We start from the raw sequence: 16,841 nt of genomic DNA, 5'->3' as shown, positions 1-16,841 counted from the left end.
TTATAGTTTTTACTGAACTTAGCCAGATAAAGTAATTGCTCAAAAAGTTAAATTGAATACAGGCTTTCAGGTAAGTTAAATCAACAAATAGTTTGTGGATGCTACTGATGTTTGTCTTTAAGCCAGTGACCAGTGTGTTTGAGTTTACTGTGAGTAGATAACATGAAGCATGCTTCCTTTATTCATTTATAAGAGGCCAGTGAAAGATAGACCTGAAAAATAGCAACTTAGCCCATTCTAACTTGAATTTATGTGCAGAACAAAGACTGAACTTTCTGTTAACTTTCTTTCCAGAATGGGGGCTTACTGGTAGATGTGAATGTGTCTGAGCATTCTACTCTCATAAGTTTCTCGGATTACCATGAGGGGGCAGCTCCAGCTCTTATTGTTAACCACACTTCATGGGACTCTCTCCGATACAAACAGAGGTATTTGAGTGAAGCAATTCCCCATTGGTTCTTTAAGCAGGGAGGATCCTTTTTGAAGAAAGTCATTCTTGTTTACCAATTTAAGAAAAGTGCACCTTTTCTTAATCCTAGTCTTCTAATGGAACATTTTATCTACTTTTAAGCAGTCTTAGTAGTTTGAGAAACTTGAGAGATTAAAGTAGGAGTATGGATCTTGGTTCAGCAAGAGCGTAGCTACCAAGAGCTGGACTTGTTCAGAGTGATTAGCCTTGGCCCAGGAGGCAGGAGGAGTGGAGTACACAGCACCACTTCAGTCAGTGGTCTTAATCAGTGAATGCTGTCCCTTTACTACTTTTCTTTTAACCTGCAGTGGATTACAAGAGGAAATGGAGTTGAAACCGAAGGAAGTCTGCCTGTTTGCATGGACAGATCCAACTAAAGCAAGAAAATTGACTTGGGGCTACTCACAGAATTTTGGTGAACATGATCTACTTAAGGTAAATTTTAGAAGGAGAGAAGTAAATGTTGAACCAGTCTAGGACTCTATAAGATGATCAAAGTTATCAGGGAGAAATCTTCTTCTGTAACTTTGCATCTGTCTTGTCCTATAAAGGACTTTTTGAGCCTACTCTCAAGTAGCAAGATTTTAGATGCTTAGATTAATCTAATTAGAGGATTGGAGATAAACTCCAACCTTTGTTTTCTCCATGGTTTTCTTAGATGTGAAAGAATGGTGAAGTGGGTGGTCTGTGGACATATTGAAATAGTACAGAGGATGAATAATTTGCTGATTTGCCAGTAGTGCTGCATTCAGCTTAAGTATCTTTCTAAAGATGGAGAAAACCCCCTGACTGTTGTGACTCTTGGTTCCTGTGGCAAATGCTTGCATGGTGCAGAAAATTCTGAGATTCAAAGAGCTGTTCCAGTGTTTGTAGCTCATACAGTGTTAAAATAGCAAAATGTGTCAAGTGGAGGCAAAACAACGGTGATCACAATGAAAATGATTGAGGGCAAGTGGGAAGCAAACTAGAAGCAGAGATATATCTGGGTAAGGCTAGGCAAGTGAACTGGTGGAGAAAGATTTTTTTTCTCACTTAACTGGAATGTATGCTAAATGAAGTCCTATGTGTCTGTCTCTAAATAGCAGCCCCCTTGCACCTTTTGGTAAATGCTGGATTCTTCAGAGATGGCTTGGTTTTTCTGTTGACTAGGCACAGAGTTCAGATAACATTAGTAGTGAAAAGTTGGGACAGGAAAGCAAATCTGTGTTTCAGTCACACTGGGAATGGATTTAGTTTCTCACAGCTGAATTCTGACAGTTAACTGATTACAGCATGCTTCACTGTTTAAACAGTTTCTGGGGTTAATTTTTTTTACATTTAAAAATGTTCTTTCTTTGAAACTGATTTCCTTAGTATATAATTATGGGTAAATTAATGATTATGTTGGGCTCTGAGAAAAGGGCCTTAACTATCTCAGTTTTGCCTCACAAATTAACAAATAAGGCCTACTAGCATTTGAAGAGCAGACTTCTTTGTGATTTCCAATACTGTTCTCATCCACAAATATTGCTGGAGTGCCTGTTTTTCCAAAGGGGGAAAAAAAAAGCCCAGGCCCCAACTTATTTACAGTGTTGGGATATAAGCTGCCACCAAATCCATACGATGCAGTCAACTGAAGCAATAAGACCAAGTTTTGAGTTCTGTTTCGTATGTGTGCCAGTAAACTTGCTTATAAACATATGGCAACATCATGGATTTACTCCTGTAATGTGCTCCCATAATGATTATTATTTTTTAAATCCAATACAGGATGAATGTGGCCAGTTTCCTTACAATGCAAACACTCAGATCCACTGGGTGTCATTCCTGGATGGACGCCAGCGAGTGCTACTTTTCACGGATGATGTTGCATTAGTTTCTAAGGCACGACAAGCAGAGGAGCTGGAGCAACCTGATCAAGAAATAAACTTGTCAATCCATAGTCTTGGACTTTCTCTTGTTAACAATGAAAATAAAAAAGAAATCTCTTACATAGGAATCACAAGGTACTGCACATGGAAGCCTGAATAATCCAACGCAGACAGCATATTATAATTTTAGCAATACAGTTGTGTTGAAGGAGACATCTTTCAAATGAAAATTAATATAAATGAAGCCTCTTAAAATAAAATTAAGTTCTGCAATTACTCTTGTGCAATATGAATAAATAGGGTTTAACTGCTTTCTTTCTTACTCTGTTAAAAAAACAGGATTTTTGAGCCTGAAAAACTAGGATAGTGTCTTTTTACATAGTTTGCATACATAAGAAAGGCTTAAGTAGTTTTGCTTTAACCTTATTATTTGTCTTGCAGTTCAGGTGTTGTTTGGGAACTGAAACCAAAGCATAAATGGAAACCCTTTAATCAAAAGCAAATAAACCTGTTGGAACAAGCCTATCAAAAGTATCTCTCTAAGAGCGCTTTCCATGCTCCAGGTTGGCATAAACTCGACAGCAATACTGAGGTATGTTTTGAGGTTTTGGTGTTTAAGTGCTTGTGGAACATGGGCAGCAGTTAACACTGACTTCTGTTTTGCTAAGTAAGGAGATATGCTTGAAGAGAAGCACAAACAAAAAGCAAACTTTGCTGGAAATCGCCTTATGCTGGGTACTGTAGGATTTTTTTGTATTTAGGGAATACTGAGGTATTTTCCTGATTTGTATTGTGAAATAAGAATTTTGAAGGCTTTTGCTTTTCTGTGATAGGAAACATTGCTTGGTATCTACATGACAGTTCTGAAGCTGTATTCTCAATGCTGTAACTCAAATCCTTTGCAGAAAACTTGGGTTTAGCTTCTTAGTAATCTGCAGTTCCTGCAACTTGATGCAGGTTTTATTGGCTAGTCTGTTTGCTTGTAACATAACATTTCATCATTTCTATAGTTAAATCTTATGCTAGCTCTGCTTTCTTGTATTTCCAGGTGAATTTTAGCAAGGCTCCTATGGAAATGCGTCTCCCATTCAGATGCATCATCCGACGCAACTTCTTATCAGGAATTCAGGTTGAATTCAAACAGTCACCTCACCAAAGAAGCTTACGGGCTCAGTTGTATTGGCTGCAGGTACCATCTTTCATCATGATCCATAAAATAAATGGAAACTTTAAGGCTTCTATTTTATTCATTCATATGAAGAAGTATCTCCAAATCTTACGTATCTGGTGCTCTGCTCACTACAGCAGGGTAGCAGACATGCTATGAAAGCTCCGTTGATGCGGAATGCTGTACCAGGATCTTGCAAGCAGTATGGGAAAAATTCCACTAAATTGTGGGTTATTAAAAAGCAGGGTGCTAAAATGGCAAGTTTGTTCTAAAGAGAGGTGGGGGCGGGGTGTGTATGTTTCAAAGCAAACAAAACACTCAACAATTTCCAGGATTTGTTTACCATAATTTGTACATATGTCATGAACAAATTATTCTAGAGAATGTATCTAGAGGTTCAGATGTCTTTAGTACAAAAACTTCCTGTCCAATGAAAGTAATGATAGACTTTTACATGCTCAAAAATAGTATGCAGTAATAAATCTCCATGCAAGCTTAACAGTGAATTAATCTGCAACACTTGCACTTGATTAGCATACTGCAGTCAGTACTAATAGCATTGCTAACTTACCTGACAGAGTGCTTGAGCAGGTGCTAGTGGGAAGTGTTTAGCAGCAGAAGAAAATAATGGTGTGAAGTCATCGACATCTTCCTCTCCATTTGGTGCACTTCAGAGTCCCCTGGGGAGGGCACTCACTGAGGACCCTGTTGTTGCTTTTTCTGACCAGCTGGTAGGGAAGAGCTCTCTTCCCGTTTATCTTTTGCCTTTTGCTTTAATTTTTGACTGGAGGTAGTTATGCTCTTACAGCTGCAGACCCTCTAAATGAATCTTTGTGGGTTCGAACCTGCATAAGCATCCCTCAGGCAACCTGTCCAACCATCTGACCTTTTATAACTGAATAGGTAACTTGCCAAAATAACACCAGAGGAATTTTCTTCCTCCTGTTTTCTTCTCCAATATAAGAATGACATTCTTGAACACAATCTATAAACAGTTTCTCAAACCTTTTAAAGTGGAAATGCTCTTTGGCTATTATGTCATTAATATACCTGTAATTATGCAATTATTTTTCAGGTTGATAATCAATTACCAGGATCGATGTTTCCTGTTGTATTTCACCCTGTACCCCCTCCCAAGTCAATTGCTTTGGATTCAGGTAAGAGAAAGCTTTTATCAGTATCAGATCAGTCAGCCTTGAAAGTTAGTAACCTGGCAAATTATTTTTTACATATGCTTTTTCTTTCTATTTAGAACCAAAGCCTTTCATTGACATCAGTATCATCACTAGATTCAATGAATACAGCACAGTACTGCAATTCAAGTGAGTTTAACAGTGTGTTGTAATACAATGTGAAAGATGCAGTGTGTTTTAGAACTGGACCTTGTTTTCAGTTTCACATTCTCCTGTCTAAACAACTCATGACTTTGGAGTGAGTTTAATGTCTCCAGTGAAAACCCAACATTGTAAAAGAAACTTACTTTTAGGAAGTAAGGACTGATCATATGAAGGGACTGTTGTGCAAATTCTTTAGTGGTCAGAATTGTTTCCCTCTTGTAATACACTATCAGTTGCATGTCTGACTCTTTGCTCTCCAGTGCTGGGTTTATTTGGTGCTCTGACAGCACACAGCTCATACAGTCTCTCATGTCAGCCCAATACTGTGTGGTCTGTTGTGAAATGTATGTTCTTTAGTTATGTCGGTCTCTTGAGTTTTTTGTAGAAGGGAGACATAAATGTTATACTGATGGCTTTGTATGTATCTGTACCCAACTAGTGCAGAAATAATATTTGAAGATGGTGTATTTTAAGAAAATACTTAGTTACATTACTTTTGAAGAGAGGCAGATGAATGAGAGGAAAATAATCAGCTGTGTAGGCGATGCTGTCCATGGAGCACATAGAGTCATAATGTCAATATGTCAAGTTTGATGGTTAATATTTTAAGGTAAATTTTTAGGTAAATTTTGAAAGTTCTAAAATATGAATAATCTACAGTTAAAGTATAGCTTTGTGAGGCTGGTAAGCCCTTCTGGCTATAAATACACAGTTGGTGCTAGTATTAGATTGTAAGTCTTAATATGCAACATTGCATTAAAAACTTCAATTACATAATGTAAGTGTGTAATATTTCATTTAAACTTCTCCAAGTATACCCTGTTTGTTTTTCCCATTTTAGGTATTTCATGGTTCTTATCCAGGAAATGGCACTGAAAATTGACCAAGGATTTTTAGGAGCACTTAATGAACTTTTTACTCCGTCTACAGACCCAGAAGCTGAGAGACAACGGGTAACATCTGAAACTGATTTTTGACAGAACAGTCTTTGTAGTGACAGTGTTGTGATTCTTGCAAAAATGCAAAGAACCTCAGGAAGTTAGTTATTTTACTAATATTTCTAAATTAATTTAGAAGTGATAACTTAAGTGTCAGAGGAATTTGAAGGACTATCAAGTGATACAGCATAAATGGAAAAGTCACCCAGAAATTGTTGTGGTTTATTTGTATCATTTCTTTTGTTGGAAGGTTGGTTGGTTGTTTTCTATGCAGGGATTTTTTTATTTGTCAGATTTTTTTCCATTTTTAAAAATTGTGGTGTAAAGAAAAGAATTCATAAGGTTATATTCTGGTATAGAAAAATAATTAGTCTGTTTCCAGTTTTGGAGGTGTTGGCTATTTAATTCATGGTTTCAGTACATGTGGTTATGATTTTTTTTTCTGTTTATTTATGTGTATGTTTATGTTTAGGTAGAACAGTGTTAATTTTGCTACATGTATTTAATAATGCTGGGTTATGTGTTGATGAGATAAACATCTCTTCTATTTTGTTTTTTCTGTATTTTTTTAACAAAACCAGTCTAAACTAATTCAGCAAGATGTAGATGCACTTAACACTGAGCTAATGGAGTCTTCCTTAACAGACCTGTCAGTGCTGAGCTTCTTTGAGCATTTCCATATTTCTCCAATTAAGGTATGTAATAGAGATAATTTTGGTTAATAAACCACTTGATATTTATGGTCTTTTAATTCCTTATAGTGAATACATCCTGAGATCAACCTTCTGGGTAATTGAGATCTTGATACAATCTTCCTAATGTTCTGTAGAACTTAACACTTTGTTGGAAAACTTTTTTGCTCATGACTACAGACACGTAACCACTGCTAAGTACGGAGTCAATGAGTATAATAATGAGGAAAGCCTGAAGGTATCCAAGTAATGTATGATGAATTGTAACAGAAAACTGTTAGGGTGATGAACAAGGGAAAAGGAAACTTCTTTTCAAGTATCCAATGCAAAATTAAATGTGCTGTTGATGCTAAAGAGTCCCATTTTACAATGTCAACAACAGTTCTCTAAAGTTCATGCGTTTCCCCAAAAGAGTAACTGTGCAAAAATATCCACAGGTTAAGTCAAGTGGAAATCCTAAAATTGAACTTGTGCTAGGGATTAAGATGCACCTATTTAACAAGCTATTTCTCTCATTGTTTATACAGAAACCTGCACATGTCAGCATAATAAAAGTTAAACTTGTAGTGTCATTTGACACTTGTCTGTATGGAAATATAAATAACAAGATACCTTATCAAGGTACTACTGGTATGAGTTCTAGGATGATTGTTGAACTTGTACATTTCCCTGCCCCCATGAATAAAAATACACTTACCAGTGTTTCACCACTGGTTTGTTTGCACATGTACCATGCACCCTGTCTGGTGTGTGTCTCTCTTGTCTTTATTTGTCTTGTTTTACTAATTCTTTCTTGGCAGTTGCATTTGAGTCTCTCTCTGGCTTCTGGTGGTGAAGAAACAATAGCCATCCATTCTCTGAACTTGCTGTTGAAAAGTATTGGAGCTACTCTAACAGATGTGGATGATCTCATCTTCAAGTAAGCTAATAAAACTTTTTTAAAATTTCATATCCTAAAAAATATTTTTAATAAAGCTACTGTACATTTAATAGTTGGTTCCATGGTTATACTTTGACTAGTATAAATGTCCACAGCCTTTGGGGAAAGGGAGGAATGGCAGGGAGGTGGGGTTTGGGATCTTTTTTAAGAGAATAGGGCATCGGCATTATCTGAAGGAGAAAAAGAGAACTAATTAGGAGGAGGATGAGTATCTGTAACATGTGGTTAAATGTCTTTCAGACTTGCTTTCTTTGAAATTAAGTATCAGTTCTACAAGAGAGACCAACTGATGAAGAGAGTTGTTAGACATTATAGTGAACAGGTAAGCTACTAACTTTTTTACCTTGTGGTACTGACATAGGAAGCTGGTGTGGCACATTAAAAAAAATTTAAATACAAGTCTGTCCTGAAAATGTGTTTAAGAACTTTAGGCAATTGCTTCTGCTGGCTTTAGATTTTTCTTTGCTGAGGTACTGTAACAGTTATCCATCCATACACTGCGGCTTTTGTCTAAGCCTGTCTTCGTTTTGCTTAGGTGAGTGTTGCAGTACTTAGGTCAAATTTTTTGGTTCACTCCTGCCTTGGCTTCTAACATGAAGCTATGTGTAGCAGCAGCTGGTAACACTGCTCTTGTTTTTGCTTTTCTTCCCCCCTCATTGTTTAGCTCCTGAAACAGATGTATGTTCTCGTACTTGGGTTAGATGTTCTTGGAAATCCATTTGGCTTAATCAGAGGCTTGTCTGAGGGAGTTGAAGCGTTCTTCTACGAGCCATTCCAGGTACAACTTTCTGATTCTTCAACTGCTCGTATTAGTAGGGCCACAGTTTTGTAGTCACTGTATTTTCCACCATGAAGCTAGTAGTAATTATTTTGTTAGTTTTAACATATTCAGAAGGACTGACTTTGATCAGTGTAAAGGAATCATCAGTTTTTCTTGAAAGGGACATACATTTCGGCTTTTTCTGCTTTTCATATTAAGCTTGTTTTTTGGGTTTTTTTTAAGGGTGCTGTTCAGGGACCTGAAGAATTTGCTGAAGGCTTTGTAATTGGTGTTAAGAGTCTTCTTGGGCACACAGTGGGTATGTATCACTTCGTTGCTGCTTTGATAAACTAGGTTAGCTTATGGATTTCATTTAGATTTTCTTTTTATTATTTTCTAGGGACAGTTATTTTAAAGCATCTCTGTGGTAATTTTTTGACTAGTGTCTAAGTTTATTGGATACTCTTGCCAGTATTTGGGATACAGATCATTCATACCTAACTTTCTTGTACCTAAGTAAATACCTGTTTTGTAGACTGAATGAGCAAACTGAGAAACATTGTGTTCACAGCTGAATTTGTAACAACACGTGGACAATTAAGAAAAATAATTCCAGTGGTCCTAAAATGCCTGGAGAAGCCTGAGAAGTGATCATAGGAGAGGTTGCTGTTACAGTTACCTTAGATTCTTATGTAGCTATGTGTTAGAGTAACTTGAGAAAACACGATTCCATCCAGTATGCTCTATGACATGTACTGAAGCGATTTAAGAGTTATTTTCTGCTGTATTTGTTGATTTCAGACCATGTTCTGGAGTATTCTCATGGACAATGTGTGGCAGTCAAGCTCTGTAAATTTCTAACGTCTAAATTGAGTATCGAGGGAAATTGCTATGAACTCTCTGACTGCTTGTGGCTTGTCTGCTGTTAAATTGTGAAAGATGAGTAATTTTTGCTTTCTGCCCCGTTCCATCAGGTGGTGCAGCAGGGGTGGTGTCTAGGATCACTGGCTCTGTTGGGAAAGGTTTGGCTGCTATTACAATGGATAAAGAATTTCAGCAGAAACGGAGAGAGGAAATGGGTCGGCAGCCGAAAGACTTTGGTGACAGCCTGGCGAAAGGAGGAAAAGGCTTGTTACGGGTATGAAGCTCAAGTTGAGAGTGTAACGCGTTCTCAGTGATTTAGTCTAGGTGATCCTGCTCTGCCAGGGGGTTGGACTAGATCATCTTCTGAGGTCCCTTCTAACTTGCAACGTTCTGTGATTTTGTCAATGTGCCAATCCTTAATCCATGCTTAAAAAATGCATGCAAGCAAGTTTGATGATGTCATTTTTACCAATTCATGGACTTAAACAGAAGAGACAACAAGCAGTTGGCTTGTAGGAGTCTTGGTATAATGTACCAGCTTTAATGTTGGAGGTCGTGTTTTTGGCCAGCTTGAGGAATTGAAGGTATAAGGTATCAGAAAGGAAAAGTGTTGGAAGTAACACCAGTTTCTACTGTGGTTTATGTATAAACAGTTACTCATGTTCAACAAATGTGTAATCTTAATATAACTGTGCCCTTATTTTGCCTTTCAGCTAATTCGATTGTTAAAAGTCAGTTGGCTGTGAACTAGGAGCTCTGGGCATGTGCTGCATAGCAGAAGTGCCTTTCTATGCTAGGTTTTCTTGACTTAAAAGAATGTGCACATAAAGCAGGTAGAATGTGTGTAAGTGTAGGTACCTGTGTTAGGCTGGAGGGATTTTTCTGAACTACGAGCTGCGCAACCCCTGTATTTTTTTTATAATTGAAATCAGCAGCCTTTTCTGGCTGCTGAAGAGCACATCTATTTGTAATTAAAATGAGACAAACTCCATGTAAACAACTTCTGAGCTGTAGTATCTGAATGCAAATTAAATCTTCTAACAAATCTACCCTTCACTGTCCATTCAAAATAAAAAGTCAACTCATTTCTATGTAATCATAAGTAATAAACACCGTAGAATTTTTTGCCATACTGTTTTTTGAAAATTGGGAAGTTACCTCATTGGAATTTTGTTCTTCTGTTGTAATATCACTAAGCTAACATCAATCTTTGTTTTAGGGTGTTGTTGGAGGTGTGACGGGCATAATCACTAAACCTGTGGAAGGTAAGTCCTAAGACTCCGCTGCTTAAATGGTTTCCTAATACTTTGCAATGTACCTGTTAGTCTTTAGAAATTGTGGTGATACTAAGGTGTAATATGACTATATTTCTAATTTAAATGTGACCTTATATGATGATTTACTCAAATTTATACCTGTTATTGACTTGCGACCTTTTCAGCCTTTAAGTGAGTTGAGGAACAGTTGTCTTTGATGTGTTAGGTCACCTGTAGAACTCAATGTGTTGTATGAAGTCAGAATAAAGATACTTAAAAAAAAAAAAAGCACCAATTGAAATATTTTGGGGACCTCAAAGGTTGGAGAAATCTTAAAAAACCAAATTTTGTTTTATGCTTGGGATCAGTTTTGTTTGGTTTTTTGTGAAGGTTGTCACTTTGTCAGCATGCTAGATGATGAAAAAATTCAGTATTAGATGCTTCTTATTAAAATTCCTTTCAATGGGATTTAAGCATTGGGAATTCTTATTCTGTTGTGTTTTGTGGGTTATTGGTTTTATACTTTGAGATGTAGTCCTTTCCTTATTGGTGGATGAACACACAGTCCTTCCTATTGAACACTATCTTGGCTCTTTCACAGATATCACTAGAAACTTCAACTTTTGAGATAGTAATAGTTAATAAGCAAGCAGTGTGCAGCTTTTAAGGAAAACCTTTTTGGAAGTGGAGCATATCTAATCAATTACTGTGTGTTCTTTCCACTACAAAACAGTTCTAGTGCAGCCTCAAGCAATAATGGTTTAATTCTGTGGTTACTGTCTTCAGCTAGGTCACAAAAACTCTCTTTTTCTGTTCCTTTTCTTTTAAAGGGGCTAAGAAAGAAGGTGCAGCTGGATTCTTTAAAGGAATTGGGAAGGGCCTTGTAGGAGTGGTAGCTCGCCCTACAGGTGGCATCGTGGATATGGCAAGCAGTACCTTCCAGGGAATTCAAAGGTAAAATGGCAAGAGGAAGTGCTGAAGTATTCTCTCTACACTGGATACAAGGTGGTAAAGTGGCTCAGCGGTGACAGATAATTATTGGTGATAAATACAACATGCACTAGGATATAGGGGGTTGAGAGTCAGACAGTCGCCTGTAATGAATGTCTTCTCTGGTGGTTTCTGGAAATTGCTGCTTCAGATTATGTCTCAGCATTGTGTTTCAGGTAGATGATGACTAGTCCATTTTCTTTTTTCCACTCTCTCCCCTGATCAGAAAGCATTAAAAGATCACATGAAAATTTTATTTTGAGGTAGGTTTCTGTACTGCTGAATACAAATATCTCAGTGTAATTAAAACTTACTGTAAAAAGCAGACCTCTGAAAGTTTTGGAAAAAGACTTGCTGGTTTGAAATGCTGTTAGCAGTGCACATCTGGGTCTGCTTGTGTTTTACGGGGACCTTTGGGAAGTGTGCTGTTAAACAAGAGGACCTGTAGTAAATTATGCATGGTTGGGAGTAAACTTTAAGTTGTTCTGGAGGTATCTCATTGGCCGATGCTACTTACTGATTTATCACTAGCAGTATGTCTTTTCTAATTACATTTGTGGGTGCCCAGGAAGGGTAAGTGGGACAGGTGGCAAGTCAAACAGTGACTTCTAAAAGGTCTATGGGTGAAACTCAGAACTGTAGTAATCTTACTAAATAGTATTCCACACTCTATGGCAGGGTGGCAGAATCCACTGAAGAAGTATCTAATCTCCGTCCTCCACGCTTCATCCGTGAAGATGGCATCATCCGGCCGTACGACAGGGTGGAAGCTGAGGGTTATGATTTATTTGAGGTATGAATTACACTGGAAATGCAGTTAAAATTCTCAAGCCAACAGTATTCCATAAAGGGCTACATTACAAAAAAGTTGCTGGGGATTTCTGGTGGTTACCTGTAGTAGTAATTTGCCCCAGCCTGTTTTAGAAGGCAAGCCTGTACAGCAGAGGAGACCCAGTGCTTATGGCAAGCTGAATGTAACAGGCAAACTGCAGTGTGACTGTTAAATGACACTCTGCATTTTATGTTCTGTAGTTGCTCATCTCGTGTTCTGAAAGGAGGCAGTAGGATTAAGGATTAGTAGGAATAAGATTTGAATATGTGGAAGCAAGAAAATAACTTTGGTACTCAGTTATAATGTTTTGCTAAATAACAAAGCTGTGGATGGTTTACCAAGTAAGCAACTTCTAAATAGGCAGAATAGAACTTGAGTGGCTTGTCACATGCAACAACTGAAATTCCTTTTTTTATGTGTGTTTAATCAGCAGTAGAAAATGCTGCATGAGTTATCAAAATGCCACCTTTTGGTATCTCCTTGCAGTGTATTACAGCTGCAGGTGTCCTTGAGACTTTTAGCCTGCTTCTACATCTGGATATGGCTAACATAAAGGATGAATAACAGATTTTTTTGAAGTCCTAGATAACCAGGATCCAGTTAATTTGCATTTCTGCCTTCACGATCTAAAAACTTAATTTAAAACACTTACTTTGTTACTGCTACATTAGAGTGAAATCGCTGTCTACGTGAACACTTTTAAGACCAAAACTAGAGTATTTGCTATTGCCTTCTAAATAGTCTTTTAAACTTCATTTCATGTTCTATTTCTAATGTTTCTCTTCTTTCTCTTTCTCTCCTGGCACACGCAGCAAGAGTTGGAATAACGGAGTAAACATTTTCCTTATTTCTTCTCTATTTCTGTCATGGTCTTTTATCTGCCTTAAGTAGTTAGGTTAAGGGCACAATTGCGTTTAACGTGTCCTCTCCCTTTCGTTTGTACCTTTTCCTGTGTAGGAGCTGAATAAAACAATGCTTCATGTTATCCAGGCTAAAACCCAAATTACTTGAATAACCATCTTTGGTAAGATTAGAGGAGTAAGGTAGGAGAGACAGGGAGGGTATTTTCCTCTATATTTGTTTTCCTAAGGATGCTTAGCTCCTTATGAATGACAGCTATAGAAGGCACTATGAAAAACCAAGTCATGAAGGGGTTTGTTAGTTATTGGTGTTTTCTTAAAGTGAAGGCAGTGGGTGAAGGGAGAAAGCAACATTTTGGTATTTGTGCAAAATTTGAAATAGTGGTGTTGAACAGAATTTTCTTCTGTGGAAATGCTTATGATTTCATGATACAGAAATACCGTTTCCATATAAATGCTGAGAAAACTTGTATTTCTGGTTTCTGTAGTGTGCTGTAGGCCAGTCATTTATACATCTGCTGCATTTATACTATCCCTTCAAGTTACTTCTACTCCTACTTCTTTAAGACATTTTATCAATTAAAGAATATAGCTAGCTCCATCGACTCTGGTTTCATTCACAGAATCTTCTGGGGCTTTGCTATTTAACATACATGCATGTACATTTTCAGCTATTAAAATTCAGAGATATATTAAAAAAAAACCCTAAATTAATTTGTCAGAAATTTAATTTCTAATATGATGCTTTGTAAATTAACAAGCCAAGCTTACCAAGCTGTTTTCAGAGCAAATTCCTTGTCATACATGAAAAGAATGTGGAGCAGAGGCATCTCTCTGCTGCTAATGTGTTTCTATAATTCAGTGGTCAGTATTCAGCTTACAAAATTTAAAATACTTTCGGAAAAATCCAGTAAATTTCTAATTTACTAAGTGAAATGAAGTAACTTGTAATATGCTAAGCAAACAAAATTTCTTCATTTCATGTTGTTTTTTGCAGTATGTTTTTTCTGTTTCTAAGAAAGGAAAAGGTAATACAACTCACACAAGGCTGGATGATATTATGCATCCTCTGTAAGTCACTAAATACAGTCAGAAGTCAGTCAATTGAGTACAGGATTTTTGGTTCTGCGTTGAAGGGATTCTTGTTTAACTAACTGGTTTTGGTTATTGTGCTAGAGGTTAGTGGTGTGAAGATTTTGTTTTCTACTGTAAACTATAAGCAGTATTTACGGGATACAGGACATTTAACAAGGAAGATGAGTCAGTTTTGCAGACATGTGTAAATAACTCAACTTACAGGTATTAGTGCTGTTGATTTTTTCAATCCAATTTTGACCCAGCATTAACAATAGTTTAACCAGAATCCCCAACCTCTAATCAATTTTAACTACTTCTAATATGTATGTCCCTTAAAATGAATATAGGCTTACAAGGCTGAAACATTTTGAGGTTACCAGGAGGAAATGGCTGTCTCAGTACTATCCAGTGATTAGGAAAAAAGAAAGTTTCAATTAAATACTCACTGGTATGTGAAATACAGATATTGGCAAACCTTGGAGCTCAGCTGAGGAGAAGCATATATGCAGGTCTTGAGACAAGGTTCTCTTTTCCACTTTTTATGTGTGCAGGACGTAGCCAGACAGAATAGATCAGTTCACTTGGGTGAACTTGTTTATGCAGTGCATTTTTGTGGAAGTGCTGGGCTGATGTCTTTGGGCTGTACGGGGACAGGCTCAGTCAATTCCAAACCTGGAGAGTCAGATTTGATATCTTGCAGGTGATGTCCGTAGCTCATGCAATGAGGCTTAGTACAGGATGAGTTTGGTTGAACATAAATGCACTGCACATATAACTGGAGAAATCATAGGACAAATAAGGTAACTCCAGGAGAATTCTTTTCCAAGGAATAAGTTGTCATGAGTTTTAACCTTTGTATGAGTGTTTATAGTTGATGGGATTTGCTGTCACTGATAAGGAATGCCTTTGGCTTTGTTAGTCTTTCCATATGCAGGTATTGCTGCCTGCTCTGGTGAGGAGGTGGTCTGCTAACCCCAGCGCTTAACGTTTGACTTGATGCAGCTCATACATTATTCAGTCTCTGTGGCTGTTACTTTATTTCATTTCCTGGTTAAAGCATGGAGCTTTATCAAGAATGCAAACCACTCCATGAATAATTGAGACACGGTGGTGAGACAGAGTACTACGCTAGGCTTGGAGCAACTGCAGATTCTATTTCTGGTCGCTGCTCTGCTGTGTAAATTTGCACTGGTTCTTTCATTTCCATGTAAAATAAGAATGGGTTGAAGTTCTTTGAAGTGCTCCAGTATTCTCAGAAAAATAAAAGCTGTTGACAAAGATGCCTGCATTTTAAGACTGTGCAGATAATTTGCATCAAGTGCAACCCTCTTGTTACATAAAGCCACTGCCGTGCGGGCGTCTGTCGGGCGTATTGCGAGTAGCTCTGAGAAATGCTGCATCTCTTGGGCACGGAGCTCAGGGGGAGCTCTGGCATCAGTAACACACTGCAAGGAAAAAGCTACAAATACTGTTGGGATTGCTTCTGCAGTTATGAGAAACAGGCTCTCTCTCCAAAGCGTTGACTTGAAATAGAGGAACATGCTCGTGAATAAATCTGTTTTGAAATGCGGCGTGTCTCGGTTCTGCATAGCCCACAGAAGGGTTCAGAATATGGGGTTCAGCTTTTGAATAGCACTCTTAAATGGTACTGGTATTGGTGCTACTTTAGTTTTCACTTGTTCTTAAAATAGCTATGATGCAGGTATAAAATATGAGATCATATTTTGATTTTAGTACTATGCTGCCATCTTTCTTCTGATGTTTGGAAGAGACTTTGAGATAAGCAGGCTTTCTGGCATTTTTCTTCCTTTCATGTATGTTTAATAGCTTCAGAAATTGTGAAGATGGTCAGAAACTGATAATTTTTATAAAGGATTTGGACCCTATATTTTTGGTTGCTGGAAAACACTGAATTAACTTTTTTCAAAATGTCCTATCACTAGGGAGCAAACACTGTGCTGTCAATTTCAAGCTTTTGAATATTAATCCATTTTTTGAGCTTAAAGGATTTTGGGGAATTTTTTGCAATGTATGATGATGCTTTAATATGTTTGACCTTTTAAATATGTGAAAATAAAATGCAAATAAAAATAAATGTTGAAGACTGTCTTAATTGATACTGATGTAATCTGAGTTAATGGAAGATTATTCCATTTTGGTTGCTTAAGCTCCGTAGAGTTCTTAGCCCGTATGGTTGGTTGTAGATGGATAAATGTGGCATCAAGTTTAGGTTCTGTTGCCATCTTATCAGTCTTCTAGATCCAGCTTTGGAAATAATACAGACAGAAATGTATCTTTACACTGAATAACTAAAACCATACTTAATTATTAGTGCTCCCTCCTTAATTTGCTCTCAACAATTTGTCAGAAACAACTTGAGAAAAATGGATTGAGACTGTGAGATGGTCTTTCATGGTGTTCTTGGGAGTTGATGGAATACTGTAAACCTGGTGATACGCTCTAGAAAATGTGCTTCAGTTCAAAAGCATGTACAAAATAGAAAATCTGAAAAATATGTAATAAAAAAAATAATCAAGAACTGAAAAAAAAAGAGTAAACAATTTAGAAGTTTATTTCAAAACTTTTTAAAATCTCTGTATTCATAGTCTTATCACTTGAACTGTATTTGTCTAATAGAAACACGATGAATAACTTGATGCACACTTTAATATAGCTTTTTATTTTGGGTGTTGAATAGGTATGTCCATTCTACACTTCAGGAGTCTAACCTTGAGCTGCGCTGAGTTTTTCTAATGTGATAGCGAATTTCTAAGGGTCTGGGTCATGTGCTGCTGCCTTTAAAGGTAC

At 37.2% G+C, this 16,841-nt stretch overlaps 1 protein-coding gene across 1 annotated transcript in view; it reads left to right on the top strand.

Moving 5' to 3' along the window:
- Nucleotides 1-16,841, top strand: part of VPS13C (vacuolar protein sorting 13 homolog C) — a gene marked incomplete at its 3' end in the record, with an annotated part of 84,603 nt that overhangs the window by 63,604 nt on the left and 4,158 nt on the right. Inside the window, exons 65-81 of the mRNA XM_084267973.1 lie at nt 295-428; nt 778-904; nt 2,219-2,454; nt 2,761-2,911; nt 3,368-3,508; nt 4,563-4,644; nt 4,740-4,809; nt 5,666-5,777; nt 6,344-6,457; nt 7,255-7,373; nt 7,635-7,716; nt 8,059-8,172; nt 8,398-8,473; nt 9,129-9,292; nt 10,238-10,283; nt 11,105-11,228; nt 11,943-12,057. Coding sequence (XP_084124099.1) covers nt 295-428; nt 778-904; nt 2,219-2,454; nt 2,761-2,911; nt 3,368-3,508; nt 4,563-4,644; nt 4,740-4,809; nt 5,666-5,777; nt 6,344-6,457; nt 7,255-7,373; nt 7,635-7,716; nt 8,059-8,172; nt 8,398-8,473; nt 9,129-9,292; nt 10,238-10,283; nt 11,105-11,228; nt 11,943-12,057 — 2,007 coding nt within the window. The remainder of the gene's footprint in view (nt 1-294; nt 429-777; nt 905-2,218; nt 2,455-2,760; nt 2,912-3,367; nt 3,509-4,562; nt 4,645-4,739; nt 4,810-5,665; nt 5,778-6,343; nt 6,458-7,254; nt 7,374-7,634; nt 7,717-8,058; nt 8,173-8,397; nt 8,474-9,128; nt 9,293-10,237; nt 10,284-11,104; nt 11,229-11,942; nt 12,058-16,841) is intronic.

This window comes from Gallinula chloropus (genome assembly GCF_964237585.1).
Source record: "Gallinula chloropus genome assembly, chromosome: 9".
Taxonomy (NCBI): Eukaryota; Metazoa; Chordata; class Aves; order Gruiformes; family Rallidae; genus Gallinula; species Gallinula chloropus.
Note: the sequence above shows the minus strand (reverse complement) of the source record. Positions and strands in the feature narration are given on the sequence as shown.